At 40.2% G+C, this 22,458-nt stretch overlaps 1 protein-coding gene across 1 annotated transcript in view; it reads left to right on the top strand.

Moving 5' to 3' along the window:
* Window positions 1-22,458, top strand: part of sorbs1 (sorbin and SH3 domain containing 1) — a 53,659-nt gene that overhangs the window by 7,976 nt on the left and 23,225 nt on the right. Inside the window, exons 5-15 of the mRNA XM_029251478.1 lie at window positions 1,181-1,210; window positions 1,313-1,422; window positions 2,482-2,626; window positions 4,416-4,445; window positions 9,977-10,131; window positions 12,700-12,760; window positions 12,883-12,957; window positions 14,313-14,348; window positions 14,768-14,888; window positions 18,429-18,543; window positions 21,341-21,424. Of these exons, the coding sequence (XP_029107311.1) occupies window positions 1,181-1,210; window positions 1,313-1,422; window positions 2,482-2,626; window positions 4,416-4,445; window positions 9,977-10,131; window positions 12,700-12,760; window positions 12,883-12,957; window positions 14,313-14,348; window positions 14,768-14,888; window positions 18,429-18,543; window positions 21,341-21,424 (962 nt within the window). The remainder of the gene's footprint in view (window positions 1-1,180; window positions 1,211-1,312; window positions 1,423-2,481; window positions 2,627-4,415; window positions 4,446-9,976; window positions 10,132-12,699; window positions 12,761-12,882; window positions 12,958-14,312; window positions 14,349-14,767; window positions 14,889-18,428; window positions 18,544-21,340; window positions 21,425-22,458) is intronic.

Here is a 22,458-nt window from a genome sequence, read left to right as displayed (position 1 = left end):
CAAGTAATATATATTTGTTAATACTGGTGATTTGCATTATTAGAAAGGTTTATAAAACTCTATTGGATAGTTTGTGGAATTGTGGGTGTCGGATCATGAATGTTTAAAATGAGTGGTATTAAAGGATGTTATTTTTTTTAAACCTATATCATAGTTATTGAAGTTAATTTACAGAGGTTTGAAATTATTTTAATTGTTTATTTAATTTGATATTTTAATTTGTGGTGTTAACCCTCTCTGGGCCAAAGTAATGCTGGCAGTCGGAAAAATAATTACCAGCTGATGCTAATTTGCAGCATCTGTCTGGAAAGGGTTAAAGAAAAATGGCAGCTAATGACTACATGCAGAGTATAAAGATGCAGCTGTCTGCCAAAGGGCAGGGCTTAAGAAATGGTTTAATCAGTGTGACGTCATCTTCATGTTGGAAAATATTACAGTGAAACAGCTCAGTACCCATGTACAGTTTTCTATTGTCCGGCGATCTAAGCGTGATGGTTGTTTGGGGCGGAGGAAGGAGGGGGCCGCCGTAATCGGGAGCCAAATACCAGAGAGCCGTAGAGCAGCAGTGTACCAAAGCAAGTGATTAACACTGCTTTTTTCCAAATAGGGTTGACCGCCCGCCCGAAAGTCAGTTTTAATAGCTTCACAGTCCGAGACGCACCATTTCCGGTCAAGTGCTGTTTCTGCAAAAATCACCAGCTATGTGTTTGTGCTTTCATCTTTATTTGGTTAGCCGGACTCCTGAATTGTTTACTATGAGCTCTCATATTTTAATGGGTTGCTGAAAGGTTGCTCTTGTTGCGAACAGCCCACGGGGCGCTTTTGGGAGCCAGGCCTTGAGCGTGGACTTATTTGCGGCATTTCAAACATTAGCAGAAAGCTGGAGGACGGCCAAGGCTTTTTGGGGAGATGCCTTAATTGTTGTTGTGCCTGAATATAAAAGGGCTAGAGGAACAAACGCCCCTTTGCAGTCGTCTGAATAGAGGCCTTGTTTTGATTACAAAGTTCACAGATTGGGAGAGAATCTTGTTTCTTGGGAAATGAGCAAGCCTTGTCCACATAAACCTTTATAGCAGGCGTTTTGTCTGTACGGAACTGACTGCTGATTTATTACATTGGGCTCTAATAATTTTTTTTTCTTCTTTTTTGTTCTAATCCACTGATCGGTTTGGAAAACAAGCAGGTCCATTGCCAGGGGACCCAGTGGAAGGTATTCTTCTTGTTTACTCCGGGCTTTGGACTACTTGCTTGTCCAAAGAGGGTCTGTACATCCGCAGGCAATCTTTGTACACGTTTCTTTGGCTCATTATAGATGGCTGGACTGTTGACACTAATGGGGATGGAACAGGGAAAACTTTGGCAGCGAGGGGTCCTGAGAGTTTAAGACCTATTCATCCCAAGGACGAGAAAATCCAGTCACAGGTATGTTAACTAAGCCCCTTTGCACTGTTAATGATGACAGTTTCTGTTTTGAAAAAGAAATCCAAAAAGTGGTTGATGTGTGTTTTTGTTTTGTTTTAAAACCTTTCCAAGAGAACTGGAGAAAAAAAAAACCTTGAAATGTAAATGTGTATTTGCAGAAAAGTGCATTGGAAAAGTGTTTTCAAAGAATTCTGAATTTTAATTATATTATCTCAAAATAAGAAAGCCTTTGAGTAAAGCATTATTTTAAAAGGAAGGAAATTTAGAACCGAAAGGGTCTTCATCACTGAAACTTGCTACCCTGTATTCATCTTTTGCTTTTCAGGAATCCTTATTGGATGTAAATAAGACTTTTATTTCAATCTTTGCCAGTTTTAATAGTTATAACATCTCTCATTGTGTTTAATATACAAAAAATAACAATAAAGGTAAAGTAATAATCATGGACAGCTATGTAACTGTTATTACATGATGCATGTCATGACACAGTGTTGCAGTTTGTCTTCATGAAACATCAAAGTTATCTCTCATATTCTACTGCATAATTGCTGAAAAATTATAATTATACAAACTGGGCTAAAAACAGTAGATGGATCCAAATACTCACAGTAGCTACAGTATAATGTAGGGAAAACATGGACTGTATGTAAAAATTTGGAAAACAATTTGAGAGCATCAAATTTGACCCGTGTTTGGTGTGCATGTTTCAGTAATAAATATTTAAAATGACCTCCAATATTATTATTCATTTATATAGTTTTCATTAATTAATATAAACATAAACTCATTTTTTAAGCTTTGTGACTCTATACCTTGTCCTTAGGCTCAGAATAAATTGCATTAATTGAAAACATGATGCAAAGCAAAGCAATAAAGACGGAGTTCTGTTATAGTTCCTTTAGATGACTGTTTTTTAAAAATAATTTTAAAAGTGTTCTCTTTAGCATATATTAATGTTCTGCACAGCTTTCTGTGGTTGGAGTACGGATGGGCTTGTCTTGATACAGACTACAGCTGAGAATTCCGGCGACTTGAGAGAATTTCCTGTCAAATCTGCAGGTTGGGTCTTCACTGAGTGCAGAATCACTGTCTTCTTCCTCCTCGGAGCCACAAAGTCTTTCTGGATCCTCCAGAAAGACCTCATCTGCCTACCCATCAACCACCATCGTCAATCCAACTATTGTACTTCTGCAGCACAACAGAGGTGAGCAGAGATGCTGTTGTGCTTGTCAAGTCATAACAGGGTAGGGTGAAGAATTTCTGTTCTGTAAAACTCTTATTATAACATTTATTCATAAGGGGTACAAAGGTCCACATAGCTGTAATAACGTATATCAGGTGCAAACACTGTAAAAAAAACGTGCATTATAATCTTTAAAAAGACATGAATTAGATGTCTTTTCTGATGTGTTGGAAGCAAAATGTATGGAAGTGCATCCACGTCAGCCATAGAAATTGATCAGGTGATGACTGAATGAGCTGTTTTTTATTCTTTTATTTTTTTTTAACAGATTTTGTATGTATGTACGCAGTATACATGTGTTTTGGATTTCTCCTAAATTTAGGTGATAGAGGTTATTTTGCAGTTGTTTAATCCCATCTGTTTAACTCCTAACTGTCTTCAATTTCTAGTTAATAAGATTCTAGTGCTGGAATTTTATTTAGCCACATCCGTGATGGAATCAATGAATGAAGCTTCAGCATGATAACAAAAAAATTACTTTGGAGAACATGGAAGGCATTGCCGCTACATGACCTAATGGTCAGCTGTGTTAATAGTACAAATTCTAGTGCACTAATAAAAGGTAGGACCTGATTATTTAACATCATAATGGAAAACTGACATGCGACACAAAGGCAGTGCATTGTGTAGTTCACCATTTCAATCCTGTGTCATATCTCAGGTGTCTTGTTATATACATGTTGTCCCCATGCATTGAACCTGTGGTTACGTATGGACACGTCTGCCTATGGGGACCTCAGTGATACTGCGAAAGATTTCTTGGTTGGGTTTTTGGCAGAACAACATCATTTTAAAGTAGCTTTGGGGGTGGTGGCATACTTTAAACTCACAATGAGTGGAGCGATTGGCTGAAATGGGATGATGACGGTTGACGTGTGTGCAGAGCTCGGTTTGACTCATGTCCTGTTTCAGAATGATCAGAACATGAGTGGAAATCATACAGTGGTGCTTGGAAGTATGTGACATTTGTAGAGATTGTCATTATTCTTGTAGAAAATATTAAACATACAATGTAAATTTTAAAATTAACTTATAAAAAGCTGACTGTGATTTACACACCTGATTCTACTTACCTCCTTGGTGTAACCAATGCAACTTGGGGTTTGCTTATTTTTGCACCTTCAATGCTTCTGTTTTTTCTACTACACACATTATTTCCTCTGAACCAACATATGGAATTGATAAGTGATGATGAGATGAGAAATTATGGTTCTGACTGAGATGAGAAAGACTGATTCTGAAGAAACAAAGAAGGTCGGTTGTGATTAGATAATGTTGTGGTAAAAGAGCGGGACACAAGGGGTTCACATACATATGTTCAAGCAGCACTGTAGCTGGGTTGCTGACCATAATCAGCTCACACCTCCTGCCTTTGAACCTGGAGTACAGCAGTACGTTTGTAACAGTTGGACTTCCACACATGTGACAACCCAAGAAAATTCAGAGCGCAGGGTTCGAACAGCAAAAGAGTTAAGATCAACTCAGTGGTTTGGCATGGCTTCGGTCCATGCAAATTGCTTTCGATTCCTGGACTACGAATGGAAGTTACGCCACGTGGGTAATTCAGCGTTGCATGAGAACCATGCTAAAACACCTCGGTACTACATTTAAAGGCACTTGGTGAAGAAAACGCAACGCAAGTTTTGCCATTACATGCGCTTTGCCGGCCGATGTTGTATGTCAGTCGTCTTGACTTGTCTTTATTTTGCCGTTTTTGTCCTGTCTGACTTTTGTTCTTCTCTCACCACAGAACAACAAAAGCGTCTAAATAGTTTGGAAGGTATGCAGCGAAGGTCTGGTAAACAGTGCTGCAAGAAATTTACCTGCCTGAACATTGAACTTCCTTTCTTAACCTTTATTTCTGGGCCCATCAGCAAACACATCCAGTTTTCCCTCCAACGAGAGCAAAATTTGACACAACTCAACACTAAATAGAATCAAAGGCGTTCAGATAGCGGCTCTGCAAGATGTTTAAAGAATTGAGTCGCAAAGATGTGCTCTTAACAATTAGCCACAAGTTCAACGCTTTCACATTATGTTTATAGCAACACTGATGTTTTACTGTGTTCTTACTGCTTTAACGATGTACTGTGGCCTCTGCAGTCTGGGTCATACATTAGATAAAGCCGAGAAATACAGGTGTTCCCTTTCCAGTCCAGTGCTACTGCATACATTTGCTATTACTATGCTGTACTGTTTTTTCATATGTTCAGGTATTCATAAAAACATGTAAACATCCAGGTTCATGCAGGTGAATATACAGGTGGTCACCGACTTATGATGGTTCAGCTTATGATTTTTTTCGACTTTACGATGGTGAGCTGGCGATAGACATTCAGTAGAAACCGTACTTCGAATTTTGAATTTTTATTTTTTTCCCGGGCAAGCGATATGTGGAGCGATACTCTCTCGTGATGCTGGGCAGCGGCAGCGATCTGCATCTCCCAGTCTGTCACGCAGAGGTGTTTATTAGATGTCTTAAATGCATTTTAGACTTACAATATTTTTGACTTACGATGGGTTTCACTGAACATAACCCCATCATAAGTCGGGGACCACCTGTAGTGAAATCCAAAATATTTAAATGTTTAACGTCAAAGATATGGATTTCGCTCTGAAAGGGAGTATGCTGACAGTGTTTTGAATTAGATAAATTTCAGCCACCGTTATGTGATACTAACCGATATACATGTAGTTATGGTTCATGAATAAAGTGTACTCTTTAAAGTAATATATTTGACTAAATTTAAACTGTGTTGGGTAGATTTGGATTGGAAGTAGACAGGGTTTTCACTCTAAAAGGGAGCGTGTGTAGTAAGAGTGTGTGAAATAACAAATTTCAGCCGTTACATAATGCAAGGAGATATACATACAATAAAGGCCTCTTAAGGTGAAAAAAGTGAATTCACGAATTTGACTTAACGTAAATCTTAAAGAGCAGAACGGAATTGGGAGCAGATGTCAGTTTCACTCTGAAAGGGAGTAGAATAATATCGTAATAGTGTGTTGAATAAGAAATTTCAGCCGCTGTAATATAGTGCATTACGATACATATAATGAAGGTTTGCGAAGGTGGAAAAAATGAAATCCAAAATATTCAAGTCGTAAATCTGACCAAGTTTAAACTTTTTACAGCGCATTTCATTTGGGAGTAGGTACAGGTTCCGTTCTTAAAGGGATTTAGGGTAAGAGTGCATTACACAAGATAAATTTCAACTACCGTTACATAATATATCGAGATAAGATGGATAACTGCATGCAGACACAACGGTGTTTGTTTATATCCCTGACAGGAAGAGGGAAAACAAAAGACGGACTGCTTTTCAGTGATAGAGTATGTTCCCTGCCAACCATTTCCTCCCCTGGCTGGAACAAAGAGTAATTTCTACAAATTTAGACAATACTCCCAGATGCGGATAAACAAAGCACATTGTTCTGCTTACTTAACGGAAAATGTGCTGCATTATGCCATATTCTTTGTTTTTATCGGAGGTGTTACTGTCTGATGGCTTACTGTTCATGACTGTTAATAGCACAAATGAAAAGGTCGAAAATAGGATCCCGTTCATGAAACGTGGCAATGATGAACCAAAGAAGGTCAGCTTCCCGTTATATTTAACTTTTCTGTATCAGAGAAATTGAATTTCTGAGCTCATTTCCAATGCATTGCGGAGAGAAAGAGGATGGAAATATTGTATGCAAGAGGAATAGGAAACTCTCACACGTGACATGCTGTAGGGTCAGGGTTGGAAATACAAATGCTTTTTCTCCAGTCAGACGCTCGACTCGACCTGCTCAGGCCTCGCTAAAAAGTGCCCCGGCATGTTTTAATGACCCCTACTTTACGGTAACGCATAATCAAATGGAAAATCATTTATGCCTCCCCTGTCTCCAACATTAGGTACATTTGGAAATAGAAAGAGCAAAGAGGCCCTCTGCAGGACAGTCTCATTTCCTTTTGGGCCAGTTTGCTGCTGTTCAAACCTAGGTCTTGCTAGATGTGCAGGTGTGTATATACACACATTTACATTGTATTTATATTTATATTGATTTATTTAGCAGATGCTTTTCTCCAAAGCAACTTCCAATGAACTCTATGTAGTGTTAGGAATTTGTCTTGGTGACAGGAACTTCCACAGCACAGACAGAACGACAGTGACAAGACAGATGAGAAGATAGAGTATGTGAATAAGGGATAAAAAATATATAAAAATATGAAGTACCCAATATACAAAAATAGTCACTAGATACAAATGCAAGGGAGTGTGAGTAGGAGATATGATGTGATAAATAGTTATAAATGCAAATATAAATAGCGTTGTGTATTGCACTGGTTTATTCTCTAGGGGGGGGATTTAGCTGTTCATGAGGTAGATGGCCTGAGGAAAGAAACTTTTCTTGTGCCTGGCTGTCCTGGTGCTCAGTGCTCTGTAGCGCCGGCCAGATGGCAAAGGTTCGAAGAGGAAGTGGCCCTTCACCGTGGTGACTTACACTGCTGGATACATTACTTACAATGGGTCACTCTTCCATACATCAGTGGAACACACTCTCTCTGTCACTCACACTCTATGGGTGAACCTGAACAGCATGTCTTTGGACTGTGGGAGGAAACCAGAGCACCCACGGACTTACACTGCTAGATACATTACTTACAATGGATCACTCATCCATACATCAGTGGAACACACTCTCTCTCTGTGTCACTCACACACTATGGGTGAACCTGAACAGCATGTCTTTGGACACACACACTCTTTCGCTACAGTATACACTGTTTTCTGTGCTTCCAATTTGCGGAACTGCTTTCTTTTCCTGTATAAATGTCCAAAATGTGCCTTACATTTTTAGAAATGGTTATGGATGTGTTTGCTCTGGGCACTGTTTTCCAGTCAGTCATAATTGCGCTTAGCATGATTTGCATGCATCTCTGCATGGATCCAATTTCTATGGTGAAATTGTGGTGTTTTTTTTTTTTTTTTTTAAATATGTGTGCTAGGTTTAAGGACAGTTTTTGGAGACTGCAGACAAACATAGTTTGTGTATCGTAAGGGGTTTTCTGCAACAAATTTACAGAATTCCTGGACAATAGAGAACATGATAAATTAAATTATGTTTAGATTGCAAAGTTGGGTTCAGTGCAGATGAGGACAATTTCACAGTAAAAAGCAAGTAACTTGTACAGAAGAACAATACTCATACATTTTGCAAGTCTTATTCATTTGTTTTTTATTTACTATTTTTATTGGTTTTTGCGCTGCTCAAAGAGGAACTTCAGGAGAGGTTCAACGTCCCTTATCACTTTTCTAAATATTTATTGTCACGTCTGTGACGCTTCTAACAGTACGAAAAATCTTTGTATTACAGAGTGGCAGAAAATATATTTATTGGTGAAAAATCTTGCATTCCACTTTGTGACAGATGATGTGTCTGTGTGTGAGCTATATGTATATATACACATTACATTTATTTAGCTGGCATTGGTTTTTCATGTGCTTTTGTAAATGAGTGCTGTAAAAAATATTACCTCATCAAACATTTTAACAAAAGTGGTCTTCATTTACTTGCTCAAGTAGGGAAATGAAAAAAAGAAGAGAGGAAAATATGTCATTTATAAGAATGTTACATGAACTGTAAATGCAAATTGTTAAAGGTCCAGATTGATTACAGACAGGAATTGAATTTCATCCTGCTAAAGCACAAAATTAGTAAAATTAATAACTAAATACTGACAGGAAAGCCTTATTTGTTGTTGGTCTGCTTGCATTTTGTCTTGTGTTACTCACACACACACATATGTATTGTATACATGTACAGCATATGTATTTTGTAAACATTTTTTGTTCAAGTTACAATGTTTCTTATAGCGTGTAAAGCCATACCCTGCTTGCCATCACCTCTGCACTGAACATTGTAACACATTCCTGATGCTTTGTTTGCTTGCAGGAAGTTAATATTTGAAATCCCAATAAGAAATAGTTCTCCCAATAAATGTATTATTTATAATACCCTTCAATGAGGGAAAAACAGATGGTCCCATGTCTCACATTCAGACCTGCAATATAGCTGTGATCAATAGGGAGAGACATACCCAACCTATGTGGAACCGTCATAAAAATGAAAAGGAAATCCATCTTCCACACAAAATGTAATATTCTGGGCTGTTTGGGGCCTCATATGATATTCTTTGCAGCATTTGTACCTAGTTTTACTGCAGTCAGTTGCCAGTGGGTCATAACATAGATACAGGTTCTAATTATGTGCTATGCTTTAAAATATAAATCATGTTTAGTGGAAAAAAAAAATGATTTGGACAGTTACTTGTTCAGAGATTTAGCTTCACATATATGGGTATGACATTATTGTGACTTTTTAAATGACATTTATTTTAATATTGACAAATAATGTCAGGAGCTACATCTGGCTGCTGGAAAAAGAAAAGGAAGCATGATGGACTCGCCTGTCTGTGATTTTTTTTCCTTTCTGCTTCCCTTTTAGAGAGTCATCCTGGTTTTATTCAGTGCAAACAAGCCCGGTTTAGGAACTTTAAAGCACCTCTAAGAGTTGAAGCAAAGATACAGTTCAGAATATAATCAAAATATTATTAATTATTATATATAATTTATATAATATACATAGGTCGACGTGACATTTCTGAATAATAACTCTATAAATAAACAGAACATGTAGAAGCAAGAGTACAAGCAAGAGTCAACACTAATTTGAAATTTCTGCAATGATTCAGGGGATAAATCGTTTTGTCAGTGAAGACATGCTGGAAATGTAAAAATACATTGAAGCGCATCACATAAGTCACATATGGAAAGTCAGTTGTTAAGCTTTTAATGTTAAGTGTGTCAGCCAAAGGAAATGGGATCCTGTTCTATTAGCTTTGTGTTTTGTTTGTTCATAAAAGTACTTTATTTTCTATTTTACTAACATTCATTTCCCTTTCCTGAAATTTATCCAGTTTATCTAATGAGAAACAAATTATTTTAAATAATATTTTCCACTGATATCTACCTAACTGAAAGAGGGAGACAAATATTGATGTTATAATTTAGAAATATACACAGCTTTGCTATATATAATCACCATTGATCCAGATGTTCAATCTTAATTGAGCCAAACTTCTCAGAAAGCAGTTTCCCACAGCTGAAATTCTGAAACTTAACTATGAATCTCTACTGAAGCTGCGCATCTTTATGAAATATCAATAAATCTGAAAATTTTGTAAAGAGTATATACACAGTACAAGTAGGATTTGTTGGCTTGCATGCAAGTGCAGTGATGGTGTTCTGGTTCACTTCCCAGACCCGACACCAGAGGGTGAGACCAGGAAGGCCAGTGCCAACGCACCGGGCCCCACTAAGGGCCCTCCGGGTGCTCACATGGATGGAAAGAGGATGAGGCTTTCTCTGCCGATGCAAAGCACCAACCCCGTGCACGACATCAGCGCTCCCATTCGAGTAAGAGTCCACCGGCTGCAGTACTGAGTGCGTTGCCCCGATGCACACGCATGTGTCTTCTGGATAAAACTGCACTAAAATAAAGGCAAAAACATAATACAACAATGCATAGGCTGTGTGAGGTGTAGCATACAGTACAATTTTTTATTAATCGTAAAAGGCCCTGGAGTCCAACGAAAAATTTTCGTTTTCATAAAGTGCGTCTTTCTGTGTTTTGTTTCCTGTGTCTGGATGAAAGGGCGATATAGATCCTACGTTTGATCGTCGGAAAAGTTGCGTAGAAGTTAAAATCAGCACAACTGCGGAATTCCTCATCATCTTCCAGTTTACAGACTCTGTCTCACCTCTATAGCATTAAATACTGTGGAAAAATGGTGACCGTTTGGATTATGCTGCATGTTTTGGGTTGATTGCTTCATTAATATCATTGCCGTTGCCCTTGGATATTTTGGGGGGAGCGCAAGGAATTTTGCCGTGGGAGAAGTGAGGTTTATGTCGTGAAATAAATCAGCCTCCTGGAGGAAGCTGTATCAAAGAAGTCGTCATCTCAGAAATTAATCATGAATATTCCAGACGTCCATGAGTCATAAGGTTTTTCTGTGTTTCTGAACCCATAAAAACTTTCTTTTTAATGTTTTCCAAAGCAGGTGGTTTCAATTTTGCTTCAAAGAGCAGATTTGACAGTAACAGTATTTTTGACCCGTTAGTACTGAAATGCATGACACTGTGTATCGGACACCTCGTGTTTGCATGGTTTGGCGTGGAGCGAAGTGGACTGCCGGGCGGCAGAGCAAAGCAACCGAAGATCCTCTACTTGGTTACCACTTTAAGACAAGGGCAGCAGATATAGTGGTTAGGGCTGATGTCTTCCAGTATCAAAGTCAAAGTGGCTTTCCTTAACAATACAGTTCCTCCAGGATCATGGTGCTACATAAAAGAAAAATATGCTACAACGATATATATTATAATATCCCACACACTGTCTGAAGCCACTTGTGGTGAACCGGAGCCTAACCTGGTAACACAGGGCGCAAGGCTGGAGGGGATACACCCAGGACAGGATGCCAGTCCATCACAAGGCACCCCAAACAGGACTCAAACCCCAGACCAACCAGAGAGCAGAACCCAGCCAAGCCTGCTCTGCCACTGCACTCCCCTGTATTATAATCACACACACACACGCACACACACACACATTATCTGTAACAGCTTGTCTTGAGCAGGGTCACGGGGAGCCAGAGCCTAACCTGGCAGCACAGGGCACACCCAGGACGGGACACCAGTCCATCACAAGGCACCCCAGGCGGGACTCGAACCCCAGACCCACTGGAGAGCAGGCACAGGCCAAACCTGCTGCACCACCCCAACCCCTCCTCTATATTATAAGATAAAATAAAAAACAATATATCACAATATAATAATAAATGCTGTCAAAAATGTAAACATAATTGCAAAAAAAATGCAAAGGGAATGTAATGGTGTTCAGTTAAGTACAGATGTGTGTGTGTGTGTGTGTGTGTGTGTGTGTGTGTGTGTGTGTGGGTTGGTGTCAGTCCAGTCCCTGACTATTGAGGAGTCTGATGGCTTTGGGGAAGAAACTGTTACGCAGTCTGGCCGTGAGGGCCCGAATGCTTCGGTACCTTTTGCCAGATGGCAGGAGGGTGAACAGTTTGCGTGAGGGGTGCGTAGGGTCATCCGCAATACTGGTGGCTTTGCGGATGCAGCGTGCGGCGTAAATGTCTGTGATGGAGGGAAGAGGAACCCTGATGATCTTCTCAATCGAGGTTGCTGGTTTGAATCCCACCTATTTCTGTAGTGCCTTTGGAGGGTTTGCTGCAAGGTGCCTACCCTAAATTGCTTTGTAAGTAGGTTAACGCTCTGAGTCAACGTGGAGGGAAGCTTCAGCTAGATGAGTAAATGTGAGGTGCAAGTGTGTGGTTGTTGCTTCTCGTCTATAGCCTCCTGGAACTGAGCAAAAACCGTTTGATATGGTTCCGAAATTTCAAGGAAGTTCAATCCTCACCCCAGAACGTGGTATTATTTAAAAGTACTGAATGTCCTCTATGGGTTGCGTTAGGACATTGTAGCATGTACAGTGTGGAGGTTTGGGAGATGTGTGTAAAAAACAGGTATCCTCCAGGGTGGACAAAAAGGAATGTTTGTATTTCTTCTGCTCTTCTTCTTCAATAGTCTGCTGAACCTTATTCACCAAGGTGACTTACACTGCTAGATACACTACTTACAATGGGTCACTCATCCATACATGAGTGGAACACACACACACACTCTCTGTCACTCACACACTATGGGGGAACCTGAACAGCATGTCTTTGAACTGTGGGAGGAAACCAGAGCACCCAAAGGAAACCCCCGTAGACACAGGGAGAACATGCAAACTCCACACAGACTTGAGTGGGGACTGAACCCATGTCCCTTCACACCACCCAGGCACCGTGAGACAGCAGCACTACTCGCTGTGTCACTATGCCACCCTATGTTGGCATTCTGTGACTTGATGATTGCATGCGGCGTCCGTGTTTTTCAGAAAGTGTCACTGCTGTTTTCCAGAACACGGAGAGGTCCAAGGACTGGTACAAGAACATGTTTAAGCAGATCCACAAAGTCCCAGGTAATGTCCCACCTCCTCCGGGGTGGAGTGAGCTGTCCCCAGGTTTCACTGTGTTCATTGCGCTCTCCTTGTGTGTTTGATCCCTTCTTCACTGTCCTCTGTCTGTTGATCATCTCGCTCAGAGCCCACTGAGGAAAACCCTTACCGTCCCACCTACATTTTTCCCGAAAACTATGACAGGCCAAAGAAAACACGAGGTACCGACTGACAGTGATTTGCTTCTGTTTTTTCGTTCGGCTGAAGAAAAAACACATTTAAGGCTCTCTGCTTTGGAGCTCCTGTAGTTGTGTTTAACCCTTTATTGTGGTGCTCGTACATTAATAGTGGCTGTTAGTAAATGTAGATTTCTTTCGATTTACAGCTGTATCCCAGTCGAGGTCTGGTTATGGGATTAGTTGCAATAACTTTGAAAGTCACTAGATGTCCTTATATGCTGTATAATATAATGTCCATAATAAAGCAGATCTTTTGATTTCTTTAGAGAAATCATCCCCATAACCAGTGCTTTATTTTTTTAATCGTATGCTTATTAATTATTGCTACTTATTCATCTAGCTAAATAATGCATTTAATTCTTTATGTACAACAAATTTCTTATTGTACTTATAAATCAAGCTAATTATAGTACTCAGCTTTCGGTAGTGTCCTTCTTGTCTTTCCTTCCTATCATTTATGCGTTTTGTCCTCTTTTTGCATGCCCATATGTGTGGTTTTGTCTCTAACCTTAGCATATAATGCCATTGTTTGTTCGGTCAGTCAATTCTCAGTGTTTCACATAGACATCATCTTGTTAATGGTTGCTCTTCGTTGTCTTGACTTCCTGCGTCTGTCTTAATGTTTCATAACAGTGAAATATGTTTGCTCTAGGGAGTAATCAGATTTGTCAGCTCACCAAATATATCACTGTCTTGTTCCATGGGCTAACAGCAATGATTTAAAACAGGCATTAAAATCAGATCAGAGGTGCACTTAACCGTAGAAATGCTTAGAGCACATTTTCTTGTGAGAATGCCAGTAGTTGCTCTAGAAAATAGTTTTTGAGTACTAGAGTGAATATATAGGCAGCCTCCTTTTTTTTAAAATTATTATGTAAAATGTCACTTTCGTGTTCATGTAAGTGCTTTAAGAATTATCGTTTTGCATGATTGTGTAATTTGCATTTATACTTTATTTATTTGGCAAGTGATGTTTTTGTGTTCAATTAGAATAATACCTCCAATCTTAAGAAAAAAAAAAACTTCAAGGTCTGTTTTGAAGAAGGCGCTCACATCTGGGAAATCTGAAGCCATGACTCTGGCTCCATATTTCTGGAAGGTGTCTTAAATGTCAAAATTGGGCCTTTCTTAAATATGGAGATTCCATGTCTTATTAGCTTCCGTTTAGTAATATCTCAATGTCCTAAGTTAAATCGCTATAATCCGCTTTAGTCTAGAATGTTGTGGTTTTTTGAGCAGGAACACCATGTGAAGTTACAGGTTGCTTCCTCAAATATCAATGACGTCTGCAGTTCTCATTGATATATTATGTTTACTGAAGAAAATCTTTGTTGCAGATGATGGCTTTGCTGTCCATGTGAATGCAGTCGATGGTAAGACCTTCACTGCTGGTTGCCTTTACGCTTTTTTCTGTATTTGTACCGCTGATGTCGTCACCGGTTCAAAGTAAATATTCTACTCCTGGTATCTCGAGTAGGACTCTGTGTGATCCTGATAAAAATTCCACATTTTTATAACATGCGCATTCTCGTTTTAAATACCCTTGACTGTACCAAGAATGTGATTATATCCAGACATCTCTTGGCTCCATTGGAGCCATCTATCCCAGGATATGGGATGTGTGTTAGATTCCTTGTTGCCGGGTCCAAGGACAGAACAGGAAACTTCTGGATTTTTCATTTTCTCAAGTCTGACGTCTAACAAGAGCCTTTGAAAGAACACATTGAGCTCCCTTTTGTAAAAAGGTTTGCATTTGGCTCATTGAAATCCCTTTTATACATGCTTTTCGCAGCGATGGGGGTTCCTCGTTCCAGAAGTGCTGTGGACGTGGTCAGCTGTGACCCCCGAGAGAGCAGGCTGTCCAAACTTCCTGTTCCAGCTCGGTCATCCTCGCTCAAACCCTCATCCGAAAGGTCAGTCCCCAGCATCTGTATAGGCAGTCGTATTTTGACAAGATAAAGCTGGGTGCCTCTCCTCTGGAACTTCGGAGTTCAGCGCATACATTTGCATTTACTTGTACTCATTTAGCAGATGCTTTTCTCCAAAACGATGTACATCTCAAAGAAAATACGATGTGTGCATTACTTTAGCAGGAAGAAACACTTAGATGCATGATTCTTAAGTATAGTTAGTTTCTTACTGGTATATGAACCAAGGTATCAATCAATTAACCAACGTAAAATTATTTACCCACTTATACAGCCAAGTAATTCTACTGGAGCAATTTAGGGTAAGTACGTTGCTCCAGGGTACCACAGCTGGATGTGAACTTGTGACCTTCAGTTTTTGAAGGCAGGAGCTTTAACCACTACGCTACCAGCGGCCTTGTAATAGGGGGTAGTTTCAGTAGTTCAGCACTTGGCTGATATAATTACATTATTTAATTATAAGCACTCAGGCCGAAACACATATTACATAGTGCAGTGAAATGGCCACCAAAAAAACGCGGTTATCTCCAAGGCTGTGTGGATCTGTTGACAGCAACGAAAAAATAAAGAAATAAAATTGCTTTCTCTGTCAGTGCTCTCTGGAAACGTATGGTTTTCATATCGCCCTATCAAATAAAAAGTAAAAACAGACATAGGATATTTTTGTATGAAGGATGCATGTTCTGAATGTGATGCAATTTCCTCTACACACACACACACATTTTCAGAACCGCTTGTCCCGTATGGGGTCACGGGGAACCGGAGCCTACCCGGCAACACAGGGCGTAAGGCCGGAGAGGGAAGGGGACACACCCAGGACGGGACGCCAGTCCATCACAAGGCACCCCAAGCAGGACTTGAACCCCAGACCCACCGGAGAGTAGGACTGCGGTCCAACCCGCTGCGCCACCGCACCCCCCAACCCTCTACATACATTTAATGTAAATTATATTTTGAGCGTTCCCTTAGACGGCCGCCCAGCTGCGGAAAGCGCCGTTTCAGAATCCCGTTCTGGGTTTTTCTTAGACAAGCGCGCTCACGGCCATCCGTTTAAAGTTGAGAAGTCGTGGGTGTTTGTGAAAAATGCCGTGACGAATGCCAGGTTCCTTATAATTCACACATATTGTACTGTGAATTGCTCAGTTTTTTTCACCGCGTTTTCTGGAAAACTGTTTAAGAATAACTGGAATTCAGATATTGCATTTATCCACCGTGTATTAGACAGCCTTCACGAAGCCATTTATTGCATTTATTATTAACAGGCGTTCAATTTATGGATTAATGTCTACTTAGATTCTCTTTGGACAGGCTCACAGATTACTGTATTATTAAACGCCCCGACAGAGGAACTGCGATAAAGTCATCCAGCCTGCACTTTTTTAAATAGGCTTTTTTCGCTCATCTAAGAAGGCAATCTGCAGACATTTACTTTTGCCCACAGTTTGCTACCGTTTACCCTGGTAATGCTTGCAGGCTCCATCCTGCACGAAAAAAAAAAAAAAAACGCTTGCTTACTTTTTCAGTAACCGTAGACCACTTTGACTAATGGGTGTAATTTGAAACTGTCGGTGGGTCAGATGCAAACACAGTTGGTTACTTTTAGAGCTGTGGATATGGAGGTCTAGTATCTGGGATTAAGAAGGCGTAACTGAACAATTGCTCCATTTGATTACATCCCCTGTTCTCTAATGAAAGTGGGAACGCTGCTCTTAGACTTACAAAAGAACATCGTCACCCCCAGCTTTTCATTTTCATTAAATTGCACGTCTCAGAAACGTAGGTGTCATGGTAAAAAGCCAGTTGTCACCTCACGCAACACGCATTTAATAATAATCCTGAAATAGCGGAATAAAAATGCAGAAATTGCTGGAATTAACTGGAAGGAAATGCAGCAGGGGTGAAGATGGTGTTCATTGAGCCTGTTGCTGCGCACTTCCGTGTTGTGCGGAATGGAGAAAGTGGCCCGTGAGATGATGTCAGCACGTGTTGCAGTAAGGGGGAAAAGGAGGAAACAACGAGATTAGTGAACACCCACCTCTGTATGACCACTTCACCAATGGCCATCTGTTCGTATCACTTATTAATGACTTTCTCGCCATTTAAGGTGCCAGAGAGCAATTCTATTATTAACACTGCTTGTTTCCTTTGGAGAGCTCTGCATTCAGGGAAACCTGCTTCCTTTTCAGCTGATTAAGAGGAAATGCGATACGAACGTATCCCAGAATTTTCTTTTTTTTTTTTTCGGGTGCCCTAATCTAGTTGAAGCACACGGCTCCCCGCTTGCTGGGTCATTGCACCTCTGGAGCTCAGTTTTGAGAACCCGAGGAGAACTCCGAAGTGAAGCTGAAGAAGGCAGGGAAAAGCAGAATAACTGGGCCAGCGATGTGTGCGAAGGGGCAAGTAGAGCTGTGGGGGGGTTTGCAGGGGGTTATCTACGGTACCAGTCAAAAGTTTGAGTACACCTTGGCAACAAGGGCGGCGCTTGTGTGGGACAAATCGGACGGAAGGGTGAAAGCAAAGCAAAGCGTCCTGCAGAAGTGCTGAAGTTTTGTTGGCATGGCAGCCGGAGCTGAAAGAGATAATTGTGATGATCTGTCATTTCATTGGGGGTAACAGGAAATCCAGTTATATCAAATATTGTTCAAATGCACTTTCTTATATGTTCATTCACTTATCTGATGCTTTTTTCCAAAGCCACTTACAATGTTAAGGTATTTGTAACTATTTACCCACTTATACAGTTGGGTAATTTCACTGGCACAATTTAGGGTAACTACTTGGCACCAGGCTACTATAGCTAGAGGTGAGAATCAAACCTACAACCTTTCGGTCCCACTGCAGTCTCACTAACCACTATGCTACCAGCTGCCCCGTAGTAAGCACTAGTACTGCCCCTTATGTGTAAATGTTTTACCGCAGCTTGCTGGCACAACCACTCCTCCTGGGCCTTGGAACGACAAACTGTTCTATCTGAAGTACACAGTTTCACAGCCGCGCCGCTCGCTGCCCACATCTGCAGCTCTCGGTGATCCCGATTTCTGGAATGTTCTAACGACTGCTACTCACGGTGGAATTTGCCTTTCGTTCGCGTTTATTCGCAGTGCTAAAAAAGCAACAAAACCATATACTGTATATGTAATGTTAATACATAATCTCAGGTTGCTTTTTCTCAATATTCATGCACATCCACAGCATCCAATTAGCATTTACAGGGACTACGGGGGAGGCAGACACGGAAGTAATCAACCTAGTCCATCACGCAAAGCAATAAACAAATAATTCTTCTACGGTTTTAGAGAATAATCACAGTCACAGATGGAAGCTCGAGGAAACATATGAAAAAATGATATTTTCCGCTCTGTTGTATTTTAAACGGAGATCAGCTGCACAGCAGGAGGGGCACGCCCATGGAAGAGAGGAGCAGTTGGTTGAGATGTTATCCAAAAACTGCTATGGAGGGTTGCCATGGAAACAGTGCTCAGTAGTGATTTGTGTCCCCCTCCCCACACACACACACCCATCCAGGAATGACTGGGAGCCCCCAGATAAGAAGGTGGACACCAGGAAATACCGTGCCGAGCCCAGGAGCATCTTCGAGTACGAGCCAGGAAAATCCTCGGTGCTGAAGCTGGAGAGAACGGTACGGTGTTCCTTCTCGTGCTTCCTGTCTGCTCCGAGCACTTGTGCGTGGCTGCGCTCTTCGCCCTTCAGGGCATACTGTCTGCGTGTCTCCAAGGAAACGATGCCAAGCAGGATCCGTTGTGCGGTTTGCAATACCACCGCGTTAGGAGTTATCGATACGACTCAGTTCAGTGTCATATTTGGGGTGTTTCTGCTACCTGTAATGTCATCGCCCCGGCTGATGTCACCCCCAGCCGAGCAGGTCTTTGCAAATCTTAACAAGTTTACTAGTGATGAGGTTTGCATTTGGCTCTCTTAATTCTGCGTGTTAATTGAGGATGTGTCCATTCCTGTGTCCCGTTGAAGACGCTCCTCTAAAATACAGTTGTTGGTATTATGGTGTGTTTGGCTCATCTTTCCCCATGCAAGGCAAGTTTGTCTTGTTGTCATGGCGATACTATCTTGCTCACCAAGGCTTGTAGATGTTCTGGCCGTGGAAGCTCAGCTTAGGAATTTCGGTTCCCGAACAACTGTGCCGTAGAAACCGTGCAGAGCCGAAGATCCCTTTTCTTTTGACTTGTTTTATTCTTATTTTCATTATCTCTTCACTTCCTCTTCCACGAAATAATATGAGCAATCGCTTTCGTTCAGTTCTTCTTTTCTCTTTTGTTTTCTTCTGCTGTCTTGCGCTCATCTTTCCATGTTATTTGCGTTAAAAACATGAACATTTGTTTTGCTTGCTGTGTTCCCCCACTATGAAATTATGGACTGAATGTTGAAAGATTTATAGTTGTGCTATAAATGTTTCAACATGACTTTGTATTGTAGTTTGACCTTGTCTTTGTGCTGTAGTCTTATATGTGTGGCCTTTTTCGGGAATTTCCCTGCGATTCATAATCAGAGTGTAAAACGCAACTTCTTTTCGCCAGACGTCACTTCATCTTGGTTTTGCCGGCCTCTTTTTGAACGCACCATTACTTGTTACTTGTAATACCATCTGAATTGTTTTATTTATGTTTGTTTAGCTCATAGACGCTCACACAAAGTGAATGAAATGCTTTTCTATTGTATCAGCCAAATAAACATTATTTTCATTAGACAAGTACTATGATTTGAACAAATGACATGCTGATGATTGTTTTCATGGCAATACATGTATCATTTGTATATTTACCGTTTTTATAGCAGCTCCACTTTTCAGTTTTATTTCATATTTTATTATATCATACTGGGCTTTTTTTGATTTGCAGGAGGCTGAGCTTTTTGGTTTTTATCTCATTTGATTTTCTCATTTATTCTCATCCCAATGTATCCCTATGGCTAAACTTCACATGAAATACTTTCTGTGATTGTTAGCAATAGAGTTATAGTTCCACTGTTTTTTTTTTTTCCCCCCAATATATAAGTTCCCAAAACATATAATGCTAAAAGCATCCCATCAAATGTAAGTATGTATACACAAGGTTCAGTTTCTTCGTTTTCTTTCTTCAATTTTGCATGCCTGGTGAGCAGCGTAAGGATGGGGACTTAGCCTGGTTCATACATTTTTATGAAGGAATATCATACTGGGTAGATTGGAGCGCGGTGGGATTGTAAGGGATCGTATGATTGCCATCGTTCATCTTTTATGATTATCCTGCATAGCTACAAGTAATCTCATGTGAAAGCCACATTTAGTATGCAATTACCGTATGTAAAGTATTACAGCTGTGTTCCTTGAAATAGAGATTTAATTTAAAGAGTATGTAAATGTAAAGAGGATTGTTAAATCATGTCCTATGACAGGCACGTTCATAGTGTTTTATCTTATTTGTAATTCACCTTTAACTTCACTTCCATGCAAAATTTATAAGCCTTCAAATTTTATGAACATGACTGCAGTGTATTGTGGGATTTAAGGTACTTGAGGACTGGGAATTTCTTTTTAGGCTGCAATCTAAATATGCTCTTTCAGATCATCAAATTATGTATTAGGCACTTAACTCTGTCAAGGTGCATTGAAATTCATAATACTGTCATGGAATGAAGGGAAAAAGCTTTTACGGAAAGTTACGATGAGCGTTGATATGCTGAATTCAATGCAATGCTGAAGTGCTATATCAAGGTTGTTACACAATTTTCTGAGATTTGGAGGATTCGAAAGGAAAAGGCAATTTGTGTTACGAAGAACAAACTATATAAAATAATTTCTTAAAAACATAACAGGAGGATACAGTTCAGTAACTGAAACTGCATACCGTCTTTCTGTCTATATATGCAGAAAACAGCCGAACAATGATCAATACTTTATTAAGCTGTACAAAAGATGTTTTTCACCACCCAACAGTTTTTAATGCTGTTTTATGTTATGTTTTATGTTATGTTGTGTTTTATGTTATGTTATGAGCTATATAGCCAGGTGCTTCGTGTGACTCCCTGATGTCCTTGTCATCGCCCCAGGGGTACTTTATCAAACTGCTGCCACTAGGAGACAGATGAGCCAGCAGAGCTGAACCTAGATATGAAACATGGATTATCGTTTGTGCATCACATTGAGACTTGCAGTATTGATTAGTCCAGAAGCACTAATGACTAAATAATCACATTGAAGCACAAAAATCCAATTCTGCAGCGACCTTTCTTTCTCCGATGAGCCAGTCTCTTATGGTGCCAACTGTATACTGTCTGAAATGTTTTTCAAATCATTCCAAGAAATGTAAGCAAGGTGCGACACTGAATCTGTGTGTGTGTGTGTGTGTGTATGTCTTTATATCTTGTGCTCAACTATCTTCTCTTCTCTCTTTGTCCTCCTTTTCTTTGTTGCCATACCCTTGTAGACTCAGGATTTAAGTCCAGAAGATATAGATTTAGAGAATGAACCTTGGTATAAATTCTTTTCAGAGATGGAGTTTGGAAAACAGGTAAGTCTCCCAGTTGAAATATGATTTATACTCTCAGCATTTTAAAACATGTATTTAAACTATGCATGTCATAATACTTTCAGTACCTTATGTGCCATCTAATTTTATGTTACTGGAACAGAAATGTTCCAGACTATTCCATAACATATCCTCTTTCAGATCTGCTTTCTATGTTTCCTTTGCTGTCCTGTGTATATAAAGAGTACTTTGAGTTCAGGGGAATAAAAAACTAATCACAGCATGGATATATTTCATATTCTGCACATGACAATTCAGAAGTTACCTAAATTGCCTTTTGGGAACATTAAATGTTTTTGTGAAAGATTAATTCAAGACCTTTTTTTAATTCAAGACATTTTAAGGCTGAGTGTGTAGGTATTTATACCTGTACTCTTTATTTCCATTTGGTGAAATATTTAAAAATTTCTACATATTACATATTAAATTATTAAACATATTAAACATATTGTTACATATTAAATATTACATATGACATTTCTGAGAATCATGTGTCTGCATCCAGGCCTCTCTTTCTGTTGATGTTCTGTAAGATGTACGTCGCTTTGGAGAGAAGTGCCTGTTAAATGAACAAATGTAAATGTAAATATTATTTCTACGTATTTTCATGCTGTTGTCACGCGAAACATAGGGGCCTGGGACGGCTGGACCCAAGTGCAGCGTCGTTCGTCCGGAGACGAGGGATGAGGCGAGTTCTCGGTGTCGGGGGACAGGCGAAGGGTCGGTCGATTGGCAGTCAGGGTCAGAGCGAAGATCCATGGACGAGGTCAGGGGACTTAGCGAAGGGTCGGTCGAATGGCGAACAGGACAGGAACGAGGATCCGTGGACGTGGTCTGGAAACGAAGCGAAGAGTCAACTACCGGAGGACGTGAACGAAGAGCTAGCGATGCTTGTGAACGAAGTGTCACGGGAAAGGGCGGTTGTCCCTGACGAGATTCCGCAAAGGTCTGGGAGTTGCGGAGTGTCTTTTAAAGGGTAGGTGCTGAACTGGAGTCAGGTGCTGTCGATTGAGTTG

Source organism: Scleropages formosus, chromosome 4 (genome assembly GCF_900964775.1).
Source record: "Scleropages formosus chromosome 4, fSclFor1.1, whole genome shotgun sequence".
NCBI lineage: Eukaryota > Metazoa > Chordata > Actinopteri > Osteoglossiformes > Osteoglossidae > Scleropages > Scleropages formosus.
Note: the sequence above shows the minus strand (reverse complement) of the source record. Positions and strands in the feature narration are given on the sequence as shown.